Source organism: Lynx rufus, unplaced genomic scaffold, assembly GCF_022079265.1.
Source record: "Lynx rufus isolate CCGP_SWC_20201006 ecotype Redwood Valley unplaced genomic scaffold, mLynRuf1.p SCAF_1, whole genome shotgun sequence".
Taxonomy (NCBI): domain Eukaryota; kingdom Metazoa; phylum Chordata; class Mammalia; order Carnivora; family Felidae; genus Lynx; species Lynx rufus.
The window spans coordinates 118666731-118686279 of NW_025814823.1; the positions used below are offsets into that span (position 1 = coordinate 118666731).

A 19549-nucleotide genomic window follows, 5' to 3' on the forward strand; every position below is an offset into this window, starting at 1 on the left:
TTCTGGCCTCTGTAAATCTCTCTAATCTTGTTCCATTGATCTGTAATGTCACTTTTTGTGCTTGTACCATACTGTTTTGATTACTGCAGCTTTGTAGTATATCTTGAAATTGGAGATTGTGATAGCTCGAACTTTGTTCCTTTCTCTTAACATTGCTTTGCGGTAATTTTCTTAATTTTTTTACATAATAGTTCCAGGAGGAATGGTACCCTAGACGGGAATTAAAGCAAGACGATTATTTTTAGCTTTAAGTTCTATTAGGAACTGCAACTAAGAAAGATTCTTGTATTTCATATGCATACAGTATTAAGTATGCCAAATGTGTTTGGAGGCTAGAAATTCTTGGATGGTTTTGTCCTGTGAAGCTGATGGATATCGCTCTTACCTGATACAAAGAGAGCTGCCAGTTGGTGGGTGTGAGTGTTGCGATTATCTGTTGCTGTGGAGCAGATGACCAAAAAATTTAGCAGCTCTTAAAACTACACAAGTCATTTTAGTATTTCTCACAGATTCTGTGGGTCAGGAATTGGGCTCAGGGTTTCTCAGGTGGTTTTAATCAGATGGTTGGGGCTGGAACAGTGAGGGTTTGAAGCTGCTGAAGGCTGGTCAGCCATGGCTCTCTTCCTTTCTTCTGATCTCCTTCTTCCTCCCCTTCTCTGTTTGCCTCCTGCTCTGGATAGTCTCAGGGCCTGTCCATCTGGTCTCTCCATGGGAGATAGTTTGGGTTTCCTCACAGCTTGGTGGCCTCAGGGCAGCTCAAGGTGTCAAGAGGGAATATTCCAGCACAAAAGCTGAGACCCCATGTAGCCTCAGAAGTCATATAGCCTTCCTTTTGCTCTGTTGGTTGAAGCAGTCACAGAAGCCCCCCCAAGCCCACTCACTTTAACTGGGAGAGGATGCAGAGTCACACCCTGTGACGTGAGGCTCCTGTGGCAGAGAGATACTCTTGGAGCTGGCTCTGGTCGTCACATGCCCTACAGTCACTGCTGTGGAGCTCTCTGCTGTGCTCCGGCCTTTGTCCTTTCCTCCCAGCTTGCTCACTGCAGCCTGAATGCATTTCCTCTTCCGGTGATCCATTTTTTTCTCTGGCTGCTCTTAATGTCTTCTGTTTTTTCCTTTTGGTATTGGACATTTCATTATGATGGTCCTATGTGTGACTTTTTCCCCCATTCTGTTGTACTTGGGAATTTGGGGCCTTTCTGTATTTGGGGATCGGTGTCTTTCAGTAACTTTGAGAAATTCTTATCAATTATCACTTCGAATTTTGCCTCCTCCCCATATCTCCTTCTGGACATAATTCCTTTGGGAGTTAGCTAAATATTTTTAAGAGAAGTATTTAAATTTTTCATCTGTTCGAATCTTCAGACTCCGTTTAGCATAACTTCTCTGTTTCTGTAGTTTAAGTAATTTTTAAGCTGTTTCCAATATATTGATAAATGAGTCTTCGGTAATAAGCATGCCATCTCTGGTCCTCTGTGTGGTTCATTATGGTACCATGTGTTGGGTGCGTGTGTGGGGGGGGGGGCGGGGGGTGCTTTACAGAGACCAAGAGCACCCACCATCTTTGAAATTGTACTGCCAGGCTCAGTAACATTAGATGCATTTGTCAAGAGTGTTAGTTACTCTGCCAGGCTGCCTCCTTGCTGTCTACCACTTTGAATTTTTCTTCCTGGCTTTATTTTACTTGGGCCACAATACAGGAATCTATCAGCATCTCTTTTTCTTCCATGTATTGTAGCAAAAAAACCCCCAAAGCCCTATTAATGTTTCCAGTCAGGGGTGGAGAACTCTCAGGAAAACAACATCGTTCAAATAGAAAAACATAAAGAAATGACAGAATCAGAAGTGATAGTAGGCACCAGTCATTAGTTGTGCCCTAGTTTTCATGCAATGGAAATAGAGTTAGACTCACTTCCTTGGGTTGAGCCATGGTCCTTTTCTAATTCTGTCTTTCTAGAAGTGAGCTTCACTCAATTATTTTCTCTCAGTCTTTATTTTGGGGCCTTTTACCTTGTGCTTTCCTAAAGCTTAAAAGAAGAACTAACTCCCTCGTGTTTGGTCTTATCCCACTTGAAAGTGAATGCAGAGGCCAGTAATGGTAGATGTTTGGGACTCCTAAGTCTTTAGTGAGGTAATAGTAAACACCTCACTGGGTTGTTAAGAAGTTTATGTGAGTTAGTACATACACTCTTGGAACAGATCTTGACACATGATGAGTTCTGTATCAGGGGGTTGATATTACAGTAATTATTTTTCCTAATCATTCCTTAAGTTTATTTTACGTTTTTCTGAGTCCTTGTATTGTCCTGTATTATCCTGTTTGATCCAATTTTCTCCTTCATAAAGGAGGAAATGGCGGTCCAGAAGAGAAAATGATTTATAAAGCCATACAAGTCCTGAGGTACAGAGCCAATACTCAGACCCTGATTCTGGAGTCTGCATCTCTTGAGTCAGAGTGGCTGCTGCTAATATTAGTAATAATCATAATCATAATCATAGAAAAAATATATAAAACAGTAGCTTTCCATGATGTCACTTTATTTCCTCAGCTTTAGGGTAGAGGGAATATGAAGACTGGCTGTCTAGAGGTGATCGCATCTCCATTTGTACAGGAGAATCATGTGGCATCTTCCATATATGTGTTTGTACAAAGCTCTCTTAGGAGGTGGAGGCAGACTTAAAATGGATAATGTGGTGTTTGTTTTTGTTTTCGTTTTTTTCCTAATGGGCTTTTTTATTCCCCTTTCTTCACTTTGCTGTCCATTTTATTTGCATTATTTTTCTTTAAAAGTCCCTGCTTTTTTCTTAGTTTTAGGCCACTAGATGTTCCATCATCTTGGAGACCAGACACTCTGTGTGGTGAAACAGAAGTCCCCTGTATCCTAGCCTCTGAGATGAGGCCGCTCTCCGTGTGAGGTTTGGGGCAGCCCAGAGCTGACCTTGTCCATTCCCTTGCTTGAACCCCCTCATTATTTTTCCTGTACTCTCGGGATAAGGACCACACTCTGCATAATGTGGCTTTTGATTCCTTTATACTCTTTCTCATGCCACTTTGCCTCTCGCTCTGGGATTCAGCCATACTGCCTAGCTTTAAATTCCTCCCAGGCCCATGGACCCTGACCACAGGCCTTTACATCCGCTGTTCTCTATTCCCAAAGTAGATAGTAGATGGAAGGGTTGTGACTTTCCATAAACTGTCTCTTGCTAGGTCTTCTGTGTTTTATGTGGTATTGTGATACTAGAGGGTGGTTAAGTTTTACCATATGCAGTCACATTTTCTATTTCAACAGACTAGACAAGTTTGCTAATTTTTCCTCTTGTTGAGAGAAAAAGATTGGCAAGGGCAAGAGGAACAGGAATACTAAATTCTTTTTTTTTTTTTTTTTTTTAATTTTATTTACTTTCAGAGAGAGAGAGAGAGAGCAGGCACAGGCCAGAGGAGGGGGAGAGGGAGAGAGAGAATCCCAAGCAGGCTCTGTGCTCTCAGTGCAATGCCTGAAGCAGGGCTTGATCCCACGACTGTGAGATCAAGACCTGAGTTGATACCTAAGAACCAGATGCTTAACTGACGGAACCAACCGGGTGCCCCAAGGAACCTGAAATTCTTATGTGGAAAAAAGAAAAGAAATCAGGGATAGAAACCCCTCTGTTTTTAGGCAATAAGAGAGCACTATGCGATGAAACTGTTAGATTCCATTTGTACAGTGAGATAATACCCAGCGGTAAAAAGAAACAAACTCTTGATTCATACAACAGCATAACGTGAATTGCCGAAGAATTGTGCCAAGTCAAAGAAGTCAAAAATAAAAGGGCACATACTGTGTGATTCACTTTATATAAAATTACATAGGGCATGCAAACTAATTTGTATGATGGAAAGCAGATTCAGTTTTTGCCTGAGGGTAGATAGACTAGGTGGAGGGATAGAATTCAAAAACACAAGGAAACTTTTGGGGGTGATGGAAATGTTCATTAGCTTGATTGTGGTGTTGATTTTATGGATGTATACAGATGTTAAAACTCATAAATGGACACGTACAGTTGGTTATACATTAGTTATACCTCTATAAAGCTGTTAAAACCCGTTTATTGAGCACTTACTCTGTCCTTGGGCCGGTTTGTTCTCTGGGTACACAGGAATCAGTAAAAACTGATAGTCCCTGCTGTCAGGGAGCTTAGAGTCTAATGAGGAGGGAGACATGATTGGAGTCATTGCCCACATCAACGGACAATTGCAGCTATGATCAGTGCTGTGAGGGAGACAAAGTGTATGGTGTATGTGAACATGTCTCGGGGATATTTGACCTGGTCCAGGAAGGCTTTCCTGAAAAAATGATGACTGACTCAAGACCATAGAAACTCAGAGTCAGGAGGAGGCCTGCAGGCCATCTTGTGTAACCCTTTTCAAACCTGTAAATTAACTCAGCCTCAAATATTATCAGCAAGAGTTTATCCACCAGGGGTTGATGCTGTACCATCATGACGTGCTAGAAGTGAACTAAAACTAGAGATACTTCATGTTAAGTATAACATGGTTTACAGGTTTTAGATGCATGAGGCTGTTAGCTGAGGGAGAGTTTTGGATCAATATTCCACCTTCCTATGGTCGTGAACACTCAGGCTTGAGAAGATGGAGTGATTGCTCTCGTTGGTGTGATGTATTTGTGGTACCCTGCAGAGGCACAGAGCATAGCCCATGTCCAGGCCTCATCGTGATAGTTTGTGTGCTCCCAACAGGGAGAAGATGAATCTGTCATCCTGAAATCCTGCACACGGCGGAAAACAGACTCTATCGAGAAGAGGTTTTGCTTTGACGTAGAAGCAGTAGACAGGTGAGTAGCTGTCACATTTTGCTCAGGAACAAAAACTACTGAATTTGGAGTTTTTACTTTTTCCATTCAGTCAGAGCTTTTCTGTCCTCCAATCCCACCCTTCCCCTCCTTCTCCACCCTGCTGCAAATTGCTGCTCCACTCTGCTGCAATTTGGAGCAGACCTCAGGCCACTTGCTGGTCTGCAAGGATCAGTATAGCTTCTCCCGCTTGTAGGTACAGTGCTGAGCCTCTGGTTTGGTTTGCGTTAACATTAGGGCTTTCCTGAGAAGGAATGAGAGGTTGAGTAGGTGTTTAAAGAAAACTGTTTAGCATGACTATATGAGCTATTTAAGATTTTACTTTAAAACATATTTACTTTTTTTAATTTAAAAAATGGTTCAAAAGGAATTGGGTGAGGTGAAGGGTGGAACAAGTTGTACTCAGCTAAAAAAAAAAAACAAAAAACAGACAGCTTTCAGCTGTAGCATTTCACCAACCACTGTGTGTATGTGCCTGGGAAAGATAGCAAACCCCTTGTGAAATTACTTTTTGCAGAGGGAGCTGTGCATTGTATTCCTCAATATATATGGAGTCTCATTAAGTTGTACCATTTCATGGTGTTAAGCTAGTTTGACAACATTCCAGTTCTTTGAAACACTTTACTTGGCAACAGGTTAATTCTTTGAGTGAAAGCCACGTGCTAAGCTTTTTTGTGCTATCTGTTCAAGATCAGCAGTGCCAGCATTGAAGATCCTTGAATCTCAGCATGAGTCTCCTCTAATGCCATTTACTTTCTCCCCTTTATTTAAACCCACCCACCCATCCACGCGCCCCCTCCCCCCCCCCCCCACACACACACAAACACATACACCATCTTGTCAGGCCAGTACTTCTGCCCTTTCTGGAACGTTTATCTCTGGCCACTCTTTCCTCATCCTATAAGATGCAGAGACTGAGTACCTTGTGGGGTGTTGGCAGTTGGGAATGCCTTCTTGTGGCATGATGTCTCCCTGTGCTGTGACTGCTTGGAGGTTGTTAGAGCTCCCGTGGAGGGAACATGTCCTTTTAGCTTTAATCACAAGATCATGGAAACTCACCTCATCTCTTCAGCACTTAGTCATTACACATGGGCTTGGGCTCTCATGTTAGGCAACTGGGGTCTAAATTTGGACTTGGCTGCTTCATAGCCATGTGACTTTCAGCTAACTACTTAATCTCTCAGGGCCATGATTTCCTTACCTGGAAAATGAAGATGGTAATAGTACCTAGTTCCTAGAATTGTAAGGATTCGTGGAGATAATGCTCGGAAAATGCTTGGCAGGCTGGCAAATAATAAATGCTCAGCAAATTGTTATTTGTTAATTAGTTTGTCCCACGTGTTCACCAGACTTGATTATTTTGTAAGGTTAGACTCTAAATGCTGAGAAGTAAACAAATTATGTTTGTTTCATGTTATGTTCATGCTTCATGTTATGAAGAAAAGAGAGTATCCCCAGTACTGGATACCCCAGTATCCCTGTGTTTGGGGATGTGGGTGGGGATGGTTGCATGGGGATGTAGGTTGAACTAGGGTAGCAAAGGGGAATTGCAAAATGTCTACCTCACACCAAAACTGGTGATTCTTGGTTTTAAACAAATCCTAACTCAGGATGCTTTAAGCGCGTGTGTGCTCTCTGTTCTTAGCGTGGAATCTAAGGGAATTCCTATTGTTGGCGTCTGTGACAGAGGCGGAGAAGATGTGTGTGTTTAGAAGAAGCAGTTAGTTGTTTGCCTTGCCAACTGTTGTTTCTAGAGACTGCATCTCTTCGCATGGTTATTGGGAAAAGGGTGTGCCTCCCACAGTGGCTGTCCCTTAGAGTGAAAATCAGCTCAGAGATGATTTCCGAAGCTTCATGCTTTCCTGTTTTCTGCCTCAGAAGTCTTCACAGAAGTTTTGGCGAGTTGCTCTTTAGGCAATTAAAACTCAGTGTGGTGCCTCCGTCTCATTTCCACCTTTCAAACGCTTCCTACCATCTTTCCCCTTTATTATCCCCTTAAAAGCTTTGCATGTCCCAGTTAAAAGCTGAGAGCAAATGTGTCACGTTGAAGATACTGAGTGGGTTTGGGAAGTGGATTTATCTTAAGCTGCTGTCTCTGATTCCCTTAGGATGACCTGGAAGGGTTTCGTTTGTAGTTCAGAAAGAGGCTGCTAAATCTCCCTTTAGTAAGCAGGAGGTGAGTGGATAGTTCTGTTGTATTGTTTAAATTTAACACTTTCTGTATATTATGGTGTCAGGACACCTTAAAAACCTTCCTGATTGGGGACAGACTTTGCCTTCCAGAGCTAGCCAACTCTTAGAGATAGCAAAGGGCGCAGCCTGGAGCATGCCATTGACATGGAAATGAACCAGCCCATAGCCATGCCTCTTCCCTTAATCCCCAGGAGGCAATATTTCTCTGCTTTAATCATCTGAGTTCCAGGTACCAGGCAAGGAAGGATACTCCTCTAGCTTAGACCCCACTGAAGTTATTCCTACTCGTCAATAAGCTGTTGCCCCCTTCCCTGCTTTGCCTTTCCCTTGGCAACTCCAGTAACAGCCACTACCTAGGTGTGGCCACCTGACAGTCACCTAAAATAACACAGAACATGTATGAAACACCTCGTATGTGTTCTATATAGGTCATCATCTTTGATCCCAAAGATTAGGTTACAGTTTTGCAGCGTTTTCCTTACCTATCCTGTTGTGACTCCAGTGTCATTCTGCATTTTCCTTAACCCATCCAGAAAGGGACTAAGGAGAGAAGAAAAAGCGTTTCCATGGATTTCTTAGCTGCATTCCTGGCAACTCTGCCCATTGTTCTGTCTTCTGGAAGATTCTTACACCTTAGTTTTTCCCCAGTGCACTTTAGCCAGGAGATGATTCCGCTGTCTTTCCAATCTGTGCCTTCCACAGATTTTCACCTGTGCCTGAATGGCTAGAGAGATAGAGGGGTAAAATGCAAGTTTAGCACTTAGGAAATGTGGAAGGAAAAGAGGAGATGGTTGTATTTATAAACGTTTATGTACTGGCAATTAAGGTTTTACTCTACTAAGATACACATAAATGCTGAAGTAGTAGTTTTTGACCTAGAATGTATGATGTGTTGGGTTTTTAGGGTCAAATACTTCTACCTTTTAGGCTTAGTGCTGATAGTTCATGTTATTTTAAAACAGAGGCTATAGCCTTTAGGAAGTGATATCCCAGGAGGTCAGCATCTTTGAGTTGATTATGTCAGCATGTCTTACTGTGTGGTGAGAACCACCTGTGCCCAGCGTCCTTGGGGGTGCTTGTTAGAACTATAGCTTTTTGTAATCATCAAAACGGTATGGTACTGGCACAAAAACAGACACTCAGATCAATGGAACAGAATGGAGAACCCAGAAATGGACCCCACAAACATATGGCCCACTAATCTTTGACAAAGCAGGAAAGAATATCCAATGGAACAAAGACAGTCTCTTCAGCAAGTGGTGCTGGGAAACCTGGACGGCGACATGCAGAAGAATGAACCTGGACCACTTTCTTACACCATACACAGAAATAAACTCAAAATGGATGAAGGACCTCATCATAAGACAGGAAGCCATCAAAATCCTCGAGGAGAAAACAGGCAACAACCTCTTTGACCTCGGCCACAGTAACTTCTTACTCACCACATCTCCAGGGGCAAGGGAAACCAAAGCAAAAATGAACTTTTGAGACCTCATCAAGATAGAAAGCTTCTGTATGGCAAAGGAAACAGTCAGCAAAACTAAAAGGCAACTGACAGAATGGGAGAAGATAATTGCAAATGACAAATCAGATAAAGGGTTAGTATCCAAAATCCATAAAGAACTTACCAAACTCAACACCCAAAAAACAAATCCAGTAAAAGAAATGGGCAAAAAACATAAATAGTTGCTTTTCTAAAGAAGACATCCAGATGGCTAAAAGACACTTGAAAAAATGCTCAACATCGTTCATCATCAGGGAAATACAAATCAAAACCACAATGAGATACCACTTCACACCTGTCAGAATGGCTAAAAGTAACAACTCAGGAAACCTCATGCTGGCCAGGATGCAGAGAAAGAGGATCTCTTTTGCACTGCTGGTGGGAATGCAAACTGGTGCAGCCACTCTGGAAAACAGTATGGAGGTTCCTCAAAAAATTAAAAGTAGAACTACCCTATGACTCAGCAGTTGCATTACTTGGTATTTATCTAAAGGATACAGGTGTGCTATTTCGAAGGGCACATGCATCCCAATGTTTATAGCAGTGCTATTGATAACATCCAACGTATGGAAAGAGCCCAAATGTCCATCGACAGATGAATGGATAAAGAAGATGTGGTGTGTATATATATATACCATTTGTATATATGTACCATATGTATATATACAGAAGCAAAATTAGAGAATGACTTCACTTGTGGAATTTAAGATACAGAACAGATGAACATAAGGGAAGGGAAGCAAAAATAATATAAAAACAAGGAGGGGGACAAAACATAAGAGACTCTTAAATACAGACAACAGAGGGTTACTGGAGGGGTTGTGGGTGGGAGCATGGGCTAAATGGGCAAGGGGCATTAAGGAGGACACTTGTTGGGATGAGCACTGGGTGTTACACATAGGGGATGAATCACTGGATTCTACTCCTGAAATCATTATTGCACTATATGCTAACTAACTGGCATGTAAATTTAAAAAAACCAACCAACCAACCAACCAAACAAACAAACAAAAAAACACTACAGCTTCTAGGCCTCTGCCCCAGATCTATATAGTCTGACTGTATGGGAGAGGGACTCTGAAATCCACTTTTGGAACAAGCTCTTCATTTGTCCTTTATTTTTACTCATAATTGGTACATTAAACACCATGCATATCACAGTACAGTTTTTTCACAGTGTATAAAAATGGTTCCTTATTAGAAATACTGTAACAAGGAACAGTAGTGAAACAAAACAGAAAACCAGAAAACTGAAGCTCCTTTACCAAGGAGCTTTATTCTTACTCCTAGAGAGGAGAATATAGCTAGATGACCAGGAAAAAAGCAACCACAACAACCACAGTAAAACTCACTTTTTAAGTTCAAGATGGAGGAGGGGTGAGGGAACTAGCAGTAAGAGAACATTTTCTGGAAATTGAACGCCATTCATACATGTCTCCTGTAATCCTCACGATAGTCCAAGGAGGACTGTGCTCCATTAATCTCTGTTACTGATGGGAAATCTGCGGTTTAGAGGTGTGAGTCTTCACCAAGGCTCAGGAGGGATTTGAACTGATGTGTATAGGAGCTCACTGCAGGGCACCTTGCCTCAAAACTGAGGGTATTTTAGAAATGCTTTCCAGTGATAAGCCCAGTGCTGTCAGTACTTGGGTTTCAGAGACCCTGCTGTGTGTTCAACTTCCTGGCTATGAAATCTGAGAAGTGCTTTCTCACTGTAATCACTTGCACGTGGCATCATAAACAAATGGATGAACTCAAGTTGCAAACTAGCTTCTGTTCTTATATTTACTACCTTGTGACCTTCAGAAAATCCTCACATGGCTAATACTTTAAATAGGCAATGCAGATAGCACAGGCTGGGCACATGCACACAGGTGTTCCATGAGTGCTGGTTTTTTTGGTATACCTCTTCTCCCTTTTAAGATGACATTCATTTCTCTTTGTTGCGGGAGACTAACATGAGTAAGAAATGATAGTGACAATGCCATTTATCAATTAATTTCATTGGATCATAATACAATGCTGTCAGTTTGCTCGTCCTCAAATTCTGATGAAAAGGGGTTAGTCTCTGACATTTGTCTTAAAGGAAGCTGTTTTGTGACTCTGGCTCATGAATAAGCTTGAAATCAAATTAACTGTTAATTCAGAGCTATAGTATTTAGAACTATAGTTCTTGAACTGTATGTTAGAGATTGTCTATAAACCAAATACATTTCAGAAATCTGCTTTTAATTCTTTTATCTAATTGTTTTTCCTTTGGTATTTCAACTAGGCCTATAGTCTCAGTATCTTAGAACCTTCTATATTGACTTCATATGGTTACATAATTCCACATAATTACGTCTTATCTATCCCTTATTCTCTAGTGCCTGCCTCTGATGCCGTTTTTCAGAACTAGTTTTCAGACCCAAGAGTTTGTTGAGGACCCTTGACTATTCTGAGTAAATATTTCACAGGCTGATACTAGTTTCTCATGTCTTTGGCTTTCCTTTGTAAGGGTTTTATTGTTACCAACACTGAGAAGTTACTGTTAGTAGAAATTCTTGAGTCTTTCTTCAGTTATGAAGTGAAAACCTGCTTAGATCAAGATATTATGTCTGTTAAATCAATGTGATACTGCTTTGATTTTTCCCTTCTGGTGGTGTTTTAAAGTTGAATTTCAGGACTCATTAAGACTGCGATAGGACTTTAAATGAGTGTGTAGCACTTGGAGTAGTTGTAGGCTATTGCCACAACATGGTACAAAGAGCAGTATTTTCTTACTTTCTTAGAAGATAGTTACTATGAGTTGAATTGTGTACTTCCCAATTCACATGTGGAAGTTCTAATTCCCAGTATCTAAAAATTAAAATTATTTGGAAATAGGGTCTTTACAGGGGTAATCAAATTAAAGTGAGGTCATTAGGGTGGGCCCTAATCCCCTATGACCGATGTCCTTATAAAAAGGAGTAATTTGGACAGTGAAACAGATAGGCACACATGCAAACATGAAGGCAGAGATAGGGGCGATGTGTCTTCGAGGCAAGGAATGGCAAAGTTTGGCCAGGAAACACCGGAAGCTAGTAGAGAGGCATGGAGAGGACTCTCCTTCACATACCTCAGAAGGAACCCCGCTAACTACTTGCTCTTGAACTTGACAGCCTCTAAACGTATGATAGGCTGGATTTCTTGTTGGGGTGTAACCCAATTTGTGGTACTTTGTTACAGCAGTCCGAGCAAATGAACACAGTATTGAATAGGGAGGACCTCCCTCAATCAAGCAGCAGCAACAATATCCCTGACAGCCTTTTAGATGGATGGCCCAACACGCACCTGTTGAATAATCCGACTGGCAAGGAGCCTCACTTCACAAACAGCATATTGACATAAATTATCTTCCTTGTTTTGGCTATTCTTGAAGGTAGCCTAAGCTTTTGTGAGCTTTACAAAAATCATTCTTTCTTATATCACAATAAAGAAGCCCTGTTTGGTTTACCTTGCCATAGCACCGAGTACTTGAAGGTTTATATTTTATATTGGTTGATCGAACAAAGACTAGATTTATCACTTTTTCCCCTTAAACTGGGTCAGCTCTTTTTGAGGGAGTTCAGTGTAAAGTCCCTGGGTAGAAACGGGATTCCATCTAAAAGTAGCTGTTACTAATACTTGCCAATCGATGCCTCACTTTAGTCACTTGGAATAATTGACTCCACCATGCAGCATCCTATTGCAATTAATAAGCAAAAGTAGAGAAAATATTTGTTCAAACTAAAGGACCATGGTGGCAGTCTTCTCCCAGCATCCCTGGATTTGTTTATTTTTAAGAAATTTCTCACAGATGTGACACATGGATATTTTCTCCCATATGTTTTCCAGGAGGAGCCACTAAACCATATGGAAAATAATAGAAACAAAAGTCTTCATTGTGATGTACTAAATCAATGTAGTCTCTTAAGGGGCGTTGTTTATACTTGGGGAAAGGAAACAATTAGAATGCTTTATTTTTTCCAGGACTCGCTGACTCCAACAGGAGTTAATATGTTTGAAAACATTATGTAGGGTACTAAGTGCCCCATTCCTGCTATTGACATGGGGGCCAAGATGAGCTTAGTCCTTGCCTTCACAGAGCTTACCTTTGATTGTAGAATGGGCACACACAAACACACACACATACACACTTACTCATGCAACTACAGGTATAAACTGGGGTGTTGAGTGTTCCAACAAACTTGGAGGACCAGAAAGCTGTAGGAAAATGTAACAAACACAGGGCCTTAATCCCTTTGTTCTTACAGAGATTGATGGCATGACTAGAATATTCTGAATCCATTCCTTATCTCCTTCCCTCCTTCCCTCCCTCCCTCATTTATTAAGCACTACTATATGCTGGAGAATTTACTGACTGTGAAGTTAGAAAGTTTACTGAGGCACTCTGAATCTAATGGACTTTCCTTTTTAAAAGCCATCACCTGATTTTTCTTCCAAACCAAACCTGAAGCCCTCCTTTTGCAAGCTTTCACAAATAAGGTGAAGAAAGACCTCTTTTCTCTGTCCAGTACCAACCTGGCATGCCATATCCATTATCAACTCTGCTGTCTTCCCACTGTATGTACTGGGTATTTGAACAGTGTATGAGCTTTTCATGGTAATGCTTGGATGGTTGTTTAATTAGGTAAGTTCTATATACCTCTTTTCAGGTCTCAATTTGAGTGTCTGTAATTTCCTTACTGCGTCATTTCATACAGCTCTAATACAGTACTATGTGCTTGTGGTTGTTTATTTTGTTTCTTACGGAAAATGCAATTTTTGAGCTAGATCATTTTGTTCTTTTCTTTGGGACTTTGGTGAACTGTTGTGTGTGAGACTACAGGAGCTTAATCACGTTAGTTGCTATTTAAATTAAAACGTGAGCACGTACTTACATAATGTGCTTTTAATATAGGTAGGATGAAACAAATTCCATGAAAATGAAAGGTTGGTTAAAGTAAGAATAGTGGAGGCTTAGAAGATTTATGGAAGGTCTGAAAAATCTACCCACGCCTTCTAATCAGTTACCACCCTTATTTCAAGGATGTTTTTATGGCAGGGTGCACGATGCAGGTAAAAGATGCATGGAGCCTTCACTTTCAATTTAGGGCCTCCCCCTTAACTAGCTCTGTGACTGCACGAGGTCTTGGGCTACATCTTAAGATGGGGTGAGTCATACTTCCCTTGAAAGCTTCTTGTGAAGATGGAATGCGGTGATACTCCTTCCTGATGCTGTCCTGTGTCAGAGAAAGTTGTGCTTTTGGATTTTTTTTTTCTCTCCCCCCAAACCTGGGAATTCATTGTTCTTAGGTTGAACCTTTACTTTGGAGGATGTTTATTGGAGCTTGTTTTTTTCCATTTTGATGTTGTTTCTTTTCTTAAAGTGTCATGATTTTTCAAGTCCTCTATAAAGTAAGAGTGAATGCAGATGCGTTCAGTGTATATGTGCAAAGGGGCTGGTGGGGGAAGATTCCTTTTTCAAATTATGTATGTGTTAACCTGTTACTTCTATATATTTCCTATAAAAGATAAACCGTTTTTATGCCTTTCCCTACAGTTTCTTATCTCAAAAGGGAACTATCCTAAGGTTAAATAGTACTTTTGCTTCTAATTTCGTATGTGTCATGTGTGCCTGAACTCGTTTGCATGTCTTGGTGAGGTTGCATGAATAAGATGGTGCGTGTTTTCCTAAAAGGATCATATTATGTAACAGACTTGCTACAGTGTTAAGCCTCTAGATGGCAGTTTTGTATATTTATTAGTAACTATTAAGAAGGTCCATTTGAAAATTAGCTGTCCTATATACATCGACAATTAGGAGTCAGCGGTGTGTGTGTGTGTGTGTGCGCGCACACGCGCGCGCACGCACATGCAAGCGCTATAGAAGAAATGATGTGACTTACTCCTTAAAGGAGAGGTTTTCTAAATGACTCATTCTTTGGAAATCCTTCCTCCCACCCTTTTGTGATGGATCATTTCATACCCGCTTCCCTGCAAAAGCAGGCATGCTCAGTCCAACCTCTGTTAAAACATTACATTTTACCTTGCTTTCTAAATGAAAAACGTCAGGCTCTTTGCTTCAGGGACGGCTTATTTGAGGATGATGAAGAAAACAGATGGGTGATTTAGGCTGGCTGTCCGGTGTTTGCTGAGCCCCAGGCGGATCCGCTTTCCCTTCTTGGTGCAGTGCGCCTTTATCTTTTCCAACAGATGAACCTCTTTTTCCTGGTTTCAGATTTCCCCTCCCCTCCCCTCCCCTCCTCATCCCTTGTTTGAAATAATATTTGATTTTTGCCTTCCTGGTGGTTGGATTAGAGTGCTGGTCTCAGTACCACTGACATTTCAGAGAGGAAATGGCTTTTCCTTCCTCAGAGGGTGTTCTCCTCTAACTTCCATGACTTGGGTGGAGGTAGACTGGAGGGAAATATTGTGCTTTCTGGATTGCTTCTTGGACATTCTGTAAAGTAAACTAGTTGAGAAGTTCTTGGAGTCTTTAAAACTGAGGCAGTTTGAACTTGCCATCGAGTGATCTTACTCCTCTTCCTTTTTGTACACGAAGAGAGTGTTTACTGTTTGATTCTGGCTTAAGTAAGAATGGGTTGTGGTGGTTCATGGATTTTGTGGAGGGAGACTGGGGCAACCTTATTTCTAGTCTTCTGTGTACTGAAATTTGATGTTTTACTAATGGTGAATGCCAGTTCATTAGCCAACTTCTAAATATAAAGTGAGTTTTGTTTTTTAAGAATCTAAACTAGAATGTTGCTGTTAAATAAATCTAAGGAGAGGAAAGAACTCAATCAGTAAATTCCACTAACTTACATTTCTATTCACTATGAACAAGAATAGTAAAACTGAAAAATTGGTAAATGAAGTAATAAATTTTTTGAATTAGAATGTTTTTTCAATTTGTTATCAATAGTGGTAACAAGTATTTTTGTTCTCCCTGAGTCTTACTCATTGTGGCAATTAATAATGCTTTCTTCTGCTGGGTGTTAACATTTGCTTATGCCTATGTTACCTAGCATCATGGCTGGCCTGTAATAGGTAATCAGTATCTGTTTCTTTGGAACCATGCAGTTTAATGTGCCAAAGATTTCTTTCTGTGGGCTTCCTGATGTTACAACCACTCTCCCTTAAAATAAAAAAAGTAGGGAGCACCTGGGTGGCTCAGTCAGTTGAGCATCTGACTTCGGCTCAGGTCATGATGTCGCAGTCCATGAGTTTGAGCCCTGCATCCAGGTTTGTGCTGATAGCTTGGAGCCTAGAGCCTGCTTCGGATTCTGTGACTCCCTCTCTGTCTCTCTGCCCCTCCCCTGCTGGTTCTCTGTCTCAAAAATAAATAATAAAAACATCAAAAAAATAAAAAAGTAGGAAATTATCTGATACGATTGGCAGTATTTACTCTTGAGAGTAAATATTATTACTGCTATGACGCTAATTATTTTAGGATCTTTCCTCTGAAGAGGCCAGTGCTATAGGCCGTACTAGGTTATAATTCATTCGTTATTGAAAGGATCTGATCGTTTCTAAATTGAAGAGAAGCCTGCTTCCGAAAACTTGGTCAGGTGTGTGTGTGTGTGTGTGTGTGTGTGTGTTACCCCTCTTTCCTTTCCTGCGCTTAAGGAGCTGGTTACCATGGATCCCAGGGCACATACACTGCATACACATGGAGGCAATATAGTACTGTGGTTATACATGGGTTTGCCTTCAGAGTCAGCAGGTTGAGGCTTTGTCACTTACTGGTGGTGTGACATTTTACAATATTTTGAGTCTCAATTTTTTAAAGAGGTATAATGATAATACCTACTTCATATAGTTGTTATTATGAAGGACAAATGATAACGCAAGTGAAGTCTTTAGTAGAGGACTTGGCCCTTGGTAAATAGTCGGTACGTATCAGCCACAGTTAATGGGCCCCCAGTTTGCAACTTCTGGTTTCTTTCTCACTTTTTCTGTTTCTTCCTATAACCTGCTCAGGTTGTGGTGGCGTATTCTTTTCACGCAGAAGGATCTGTAGTGCACAAGAACTTTCAGTGGGTCATTAGTGCATTTACAGTTGTGCAGATTCATAACTTTTTATCGCTAAATAGATGAATGTTGCCTTCCAGGGATGACACAGGGTACTGAGTATTGGGAAGAAGAGGAAGTAGCCCATGTTTTCCTTTTTTTTAAGTTTATTTATTTTTAGAGAGGGATAGCATGTGCAAAGCACACGAGCTGGGGAGGGACAGAAAGAGAAGGAGAGAGAGAATCCCAAACAGGCTCTGCACTGACAGTGTGGAGCCTGATACGGGGCTCAAACTTACAGCACCCTTAGATCATGACCTGAGCTGAGATCAATACTTAACTGAGACACCTAGGTACCCCTGTTTGTCCTTTTTTTTTTTTTTTTTTTTTGAAGATCTGGAGATGCTCTGTTGAATTTGTGAGATGAATCAAGAATACAGAAACACATTGTTGTTGGTTCTAGTGCATGAAATGACTTTATATTATGCCATGATAACCTGGGGTGAAGCTCAGGGACAGAGGCAGAGGAAGGCAGACATAGACACTAGAAGTTGCAGATTGGTGGTCCACAGACATGTTTGGTTTGGTTTGATTACTGTTTGAGGCAACATTTTGAAGCTGGAAAAATCTGTTAATATTGATCCCCCTTCCCATGTACCAGCTGTTGATAGAGCTGAATGGTGGATGCCTCCTTTATTTTTTTAAATCTTTTTCATGTTTGTTTATTTTGAGAGAGAGACAAAGTATGAGTGGGGGAGGGGCAGAGAGCAAGGGAGACAAAGAATGTGAAGCAGGCTCCAGGCTCTGAGCTGTCAGCACAGAGCCCCATGCAAGGCTTGAACCCATGAACTGTGAGATCATGACCTGAGCCAAAGTCAGAGGCTTAATTGACCGAAATATTTAGGTGCCCCGGGGGATGCCTCCTTTAGGTGACGCTTGTGCTCTTTACTTTGCTGCAGTCTCCACCATGCCCCGCTGTGTCACTGTGATGACAGGTGACAGCTGCCACTTTGCATTGCACTGTTACCTTTCCCACAGAAGGGAAATATTTCCTTTGTTCCTTTGATTCTATCAAAAAAGTAAATGTGCAAAAGAAAAAAAAAAGGGCTGCATGTTATGAGGAAAGTGAGACTGAGCCTGTTTTCCCTGGGGCAGTAAATACTTTTTTATTCAATTTCACTCCCTTTTGCCTACTTGCCTGTTGGCTATAGACATTTGAGTGTGTAATTTTATGGACAAGAAAGAAATGTCATTCTCTAAGGTTATTTGGCATGACTTTGGCCGTATCTTTGTGTCAATGAAGATGTACTGAACCTTAAACCCGTGTAATGGTCCAGGAATGGTTGGGGCCTGTTTTCCCAGTGGCATATGAGAAGCAGTGTGTTTTCACCTGTGGATGGCAGCCTATTTTTCCAAGCCTTCACCAGTCCCTGTCGTCCTGTCTAAGCATAGAGGCTTCAAACACAGGCTGAGGGAATGTGTGTTTCTGTGGGTGCCACAGCCCTTCTTTCACTCTGAACTTGACTTTTACATGAGTCTTGTATGGATGCAAGCTGGGGGATGAGTTCTTGCCAACAGAATACTTAGAGTCTTAGGAATGGGTAACCCCTAGATCTTTGGAGGTTGATTTAGAAAGAACAGTACTATTAGATTCTGCGTGTGTTTGTTTCGGTGGGGTGGAGTTAGTAACAGCATTTCCTTGTCCAGTAGGAAGTAGTGGAATTGCCAAGCCCCTGAAATCACTATTGTTGACTCAGATTCAGGAATCAGATTAGAGCAGGAAAGCTGTTGAGTGGCCCTGGAATCAGGGCTGGTTGAGTTTCTGCTTGCTCTCTGCTGCTGAGGAGGCTGTGAGCTAACATGAGTGGTCCCACCTCCTGGATGTGGCAGTAAAGGGTGTCCTGTTCTCCATGGGCTCTTTGTGGAGGCCAGAATTGAAGGGGATATGGTGCTGGGGCACAGTTTGCCCTGTGACAGATGAGTAACCATTTTCTGCATCTCCTCCCCAGTCGTGTGACAGGTGGAGTGCCAGCTTAGAAAAAATTGCAGATACTTGTTCACAGTTCTCAAGCTGATAAAGATAGAGCACTAACCAAGGATTTATTCAGAGTGAAAATGAGGTGCCATATCTTAAGTAGTATTTTAGGATTGAGCTGTAGAAAGGATTGCAGGTCCTTTGTTACTTCTCCCAGCTAGGGAGCAGAGGGAGCTCCTTGGCAGATTTTCTAGAATTTGCTAAAGACCCCTTCTTTGTCCTTATCAATTATATGACATTAATCCCCAAAAGGGGGAAGCAGGCCACTTTGATGCTTTTACTCTGGAGGAAAAAGGAAATGGCCATGATGTCAGAGCCTGTGTGTCACTGCAGCCCCTGGCCTGGCTGGCTTTGTGGTAGAGGTGTGATTTTCAGTGCTGTGTGTGAGTTTTTTAGGGGTGGGGTCCTGTGTAGCAGAAGCACCTGTGGCTGGTTTCTTTTCCTTTTTTAAACTATATACATACACCTGCCCTTCTCCCTCTGTAATTTTGACCCTTGTGCACACTTGACATCTTTTTCGCTCCACCCCCCCCACCTCCATTTAGCCCCGTTATAACAACTAATTTTTGGAGCGTTTACCGCGTGTCTGGCACTTTGAAATGCTTTATGAATATTTCACTTTGCCTTCACAACAACCGGATGAAGTAGATACTTTTTAAATCTACATTGTAAAGACTAGCATAGAGTAGTTCAGTTAGTTGTCTGCTGGGTGCTTATATCAGTATGAAGCACCACAGTCAGGGGAAGCGAGCCTAAGTTAGTAATGACAAGTATTCTTTCTTTGGTATTTAAAACCTTTTTTTTTTTTTTTAAATTGAGTTGTAATCACAGTAAGATGCACAGATCTTAATTCTATATCTTTATAACTCCCCACCCAACATCCATACCTATGTAACCACCCAGATCAAGTTACAGAACATAGCAGTCACCTCGGAAGGTTTCTTTCCAGTGTGC

At 41.4% G+C, this 19549-nt stretch overlaps 1 protein-coding gene across 2 annotated transcripts in view; it reads left to right on the top strand.

Annotated features, from left to right (window-relative positions):
* The window catches only part of ARHGAP26 (Rho GTPase activating protein 26), a 427668-nt gene that overhangs the window by 140866 nt on the left and 267253 nt on the right, over positions 1-19549 (top strand). For both annotated transcript variants that reach the window (XM_047086326.1, XM_047086334.1), the window contains exon 10: positions 4738-4832. In XM_047086326.1, the coding sequence (XP_046942282.1) occupies positions 4738-4832 (95 nt within the window). The remainder of the gene's footprint in view (positions 1-4737; positions 4833-19549) is intronic.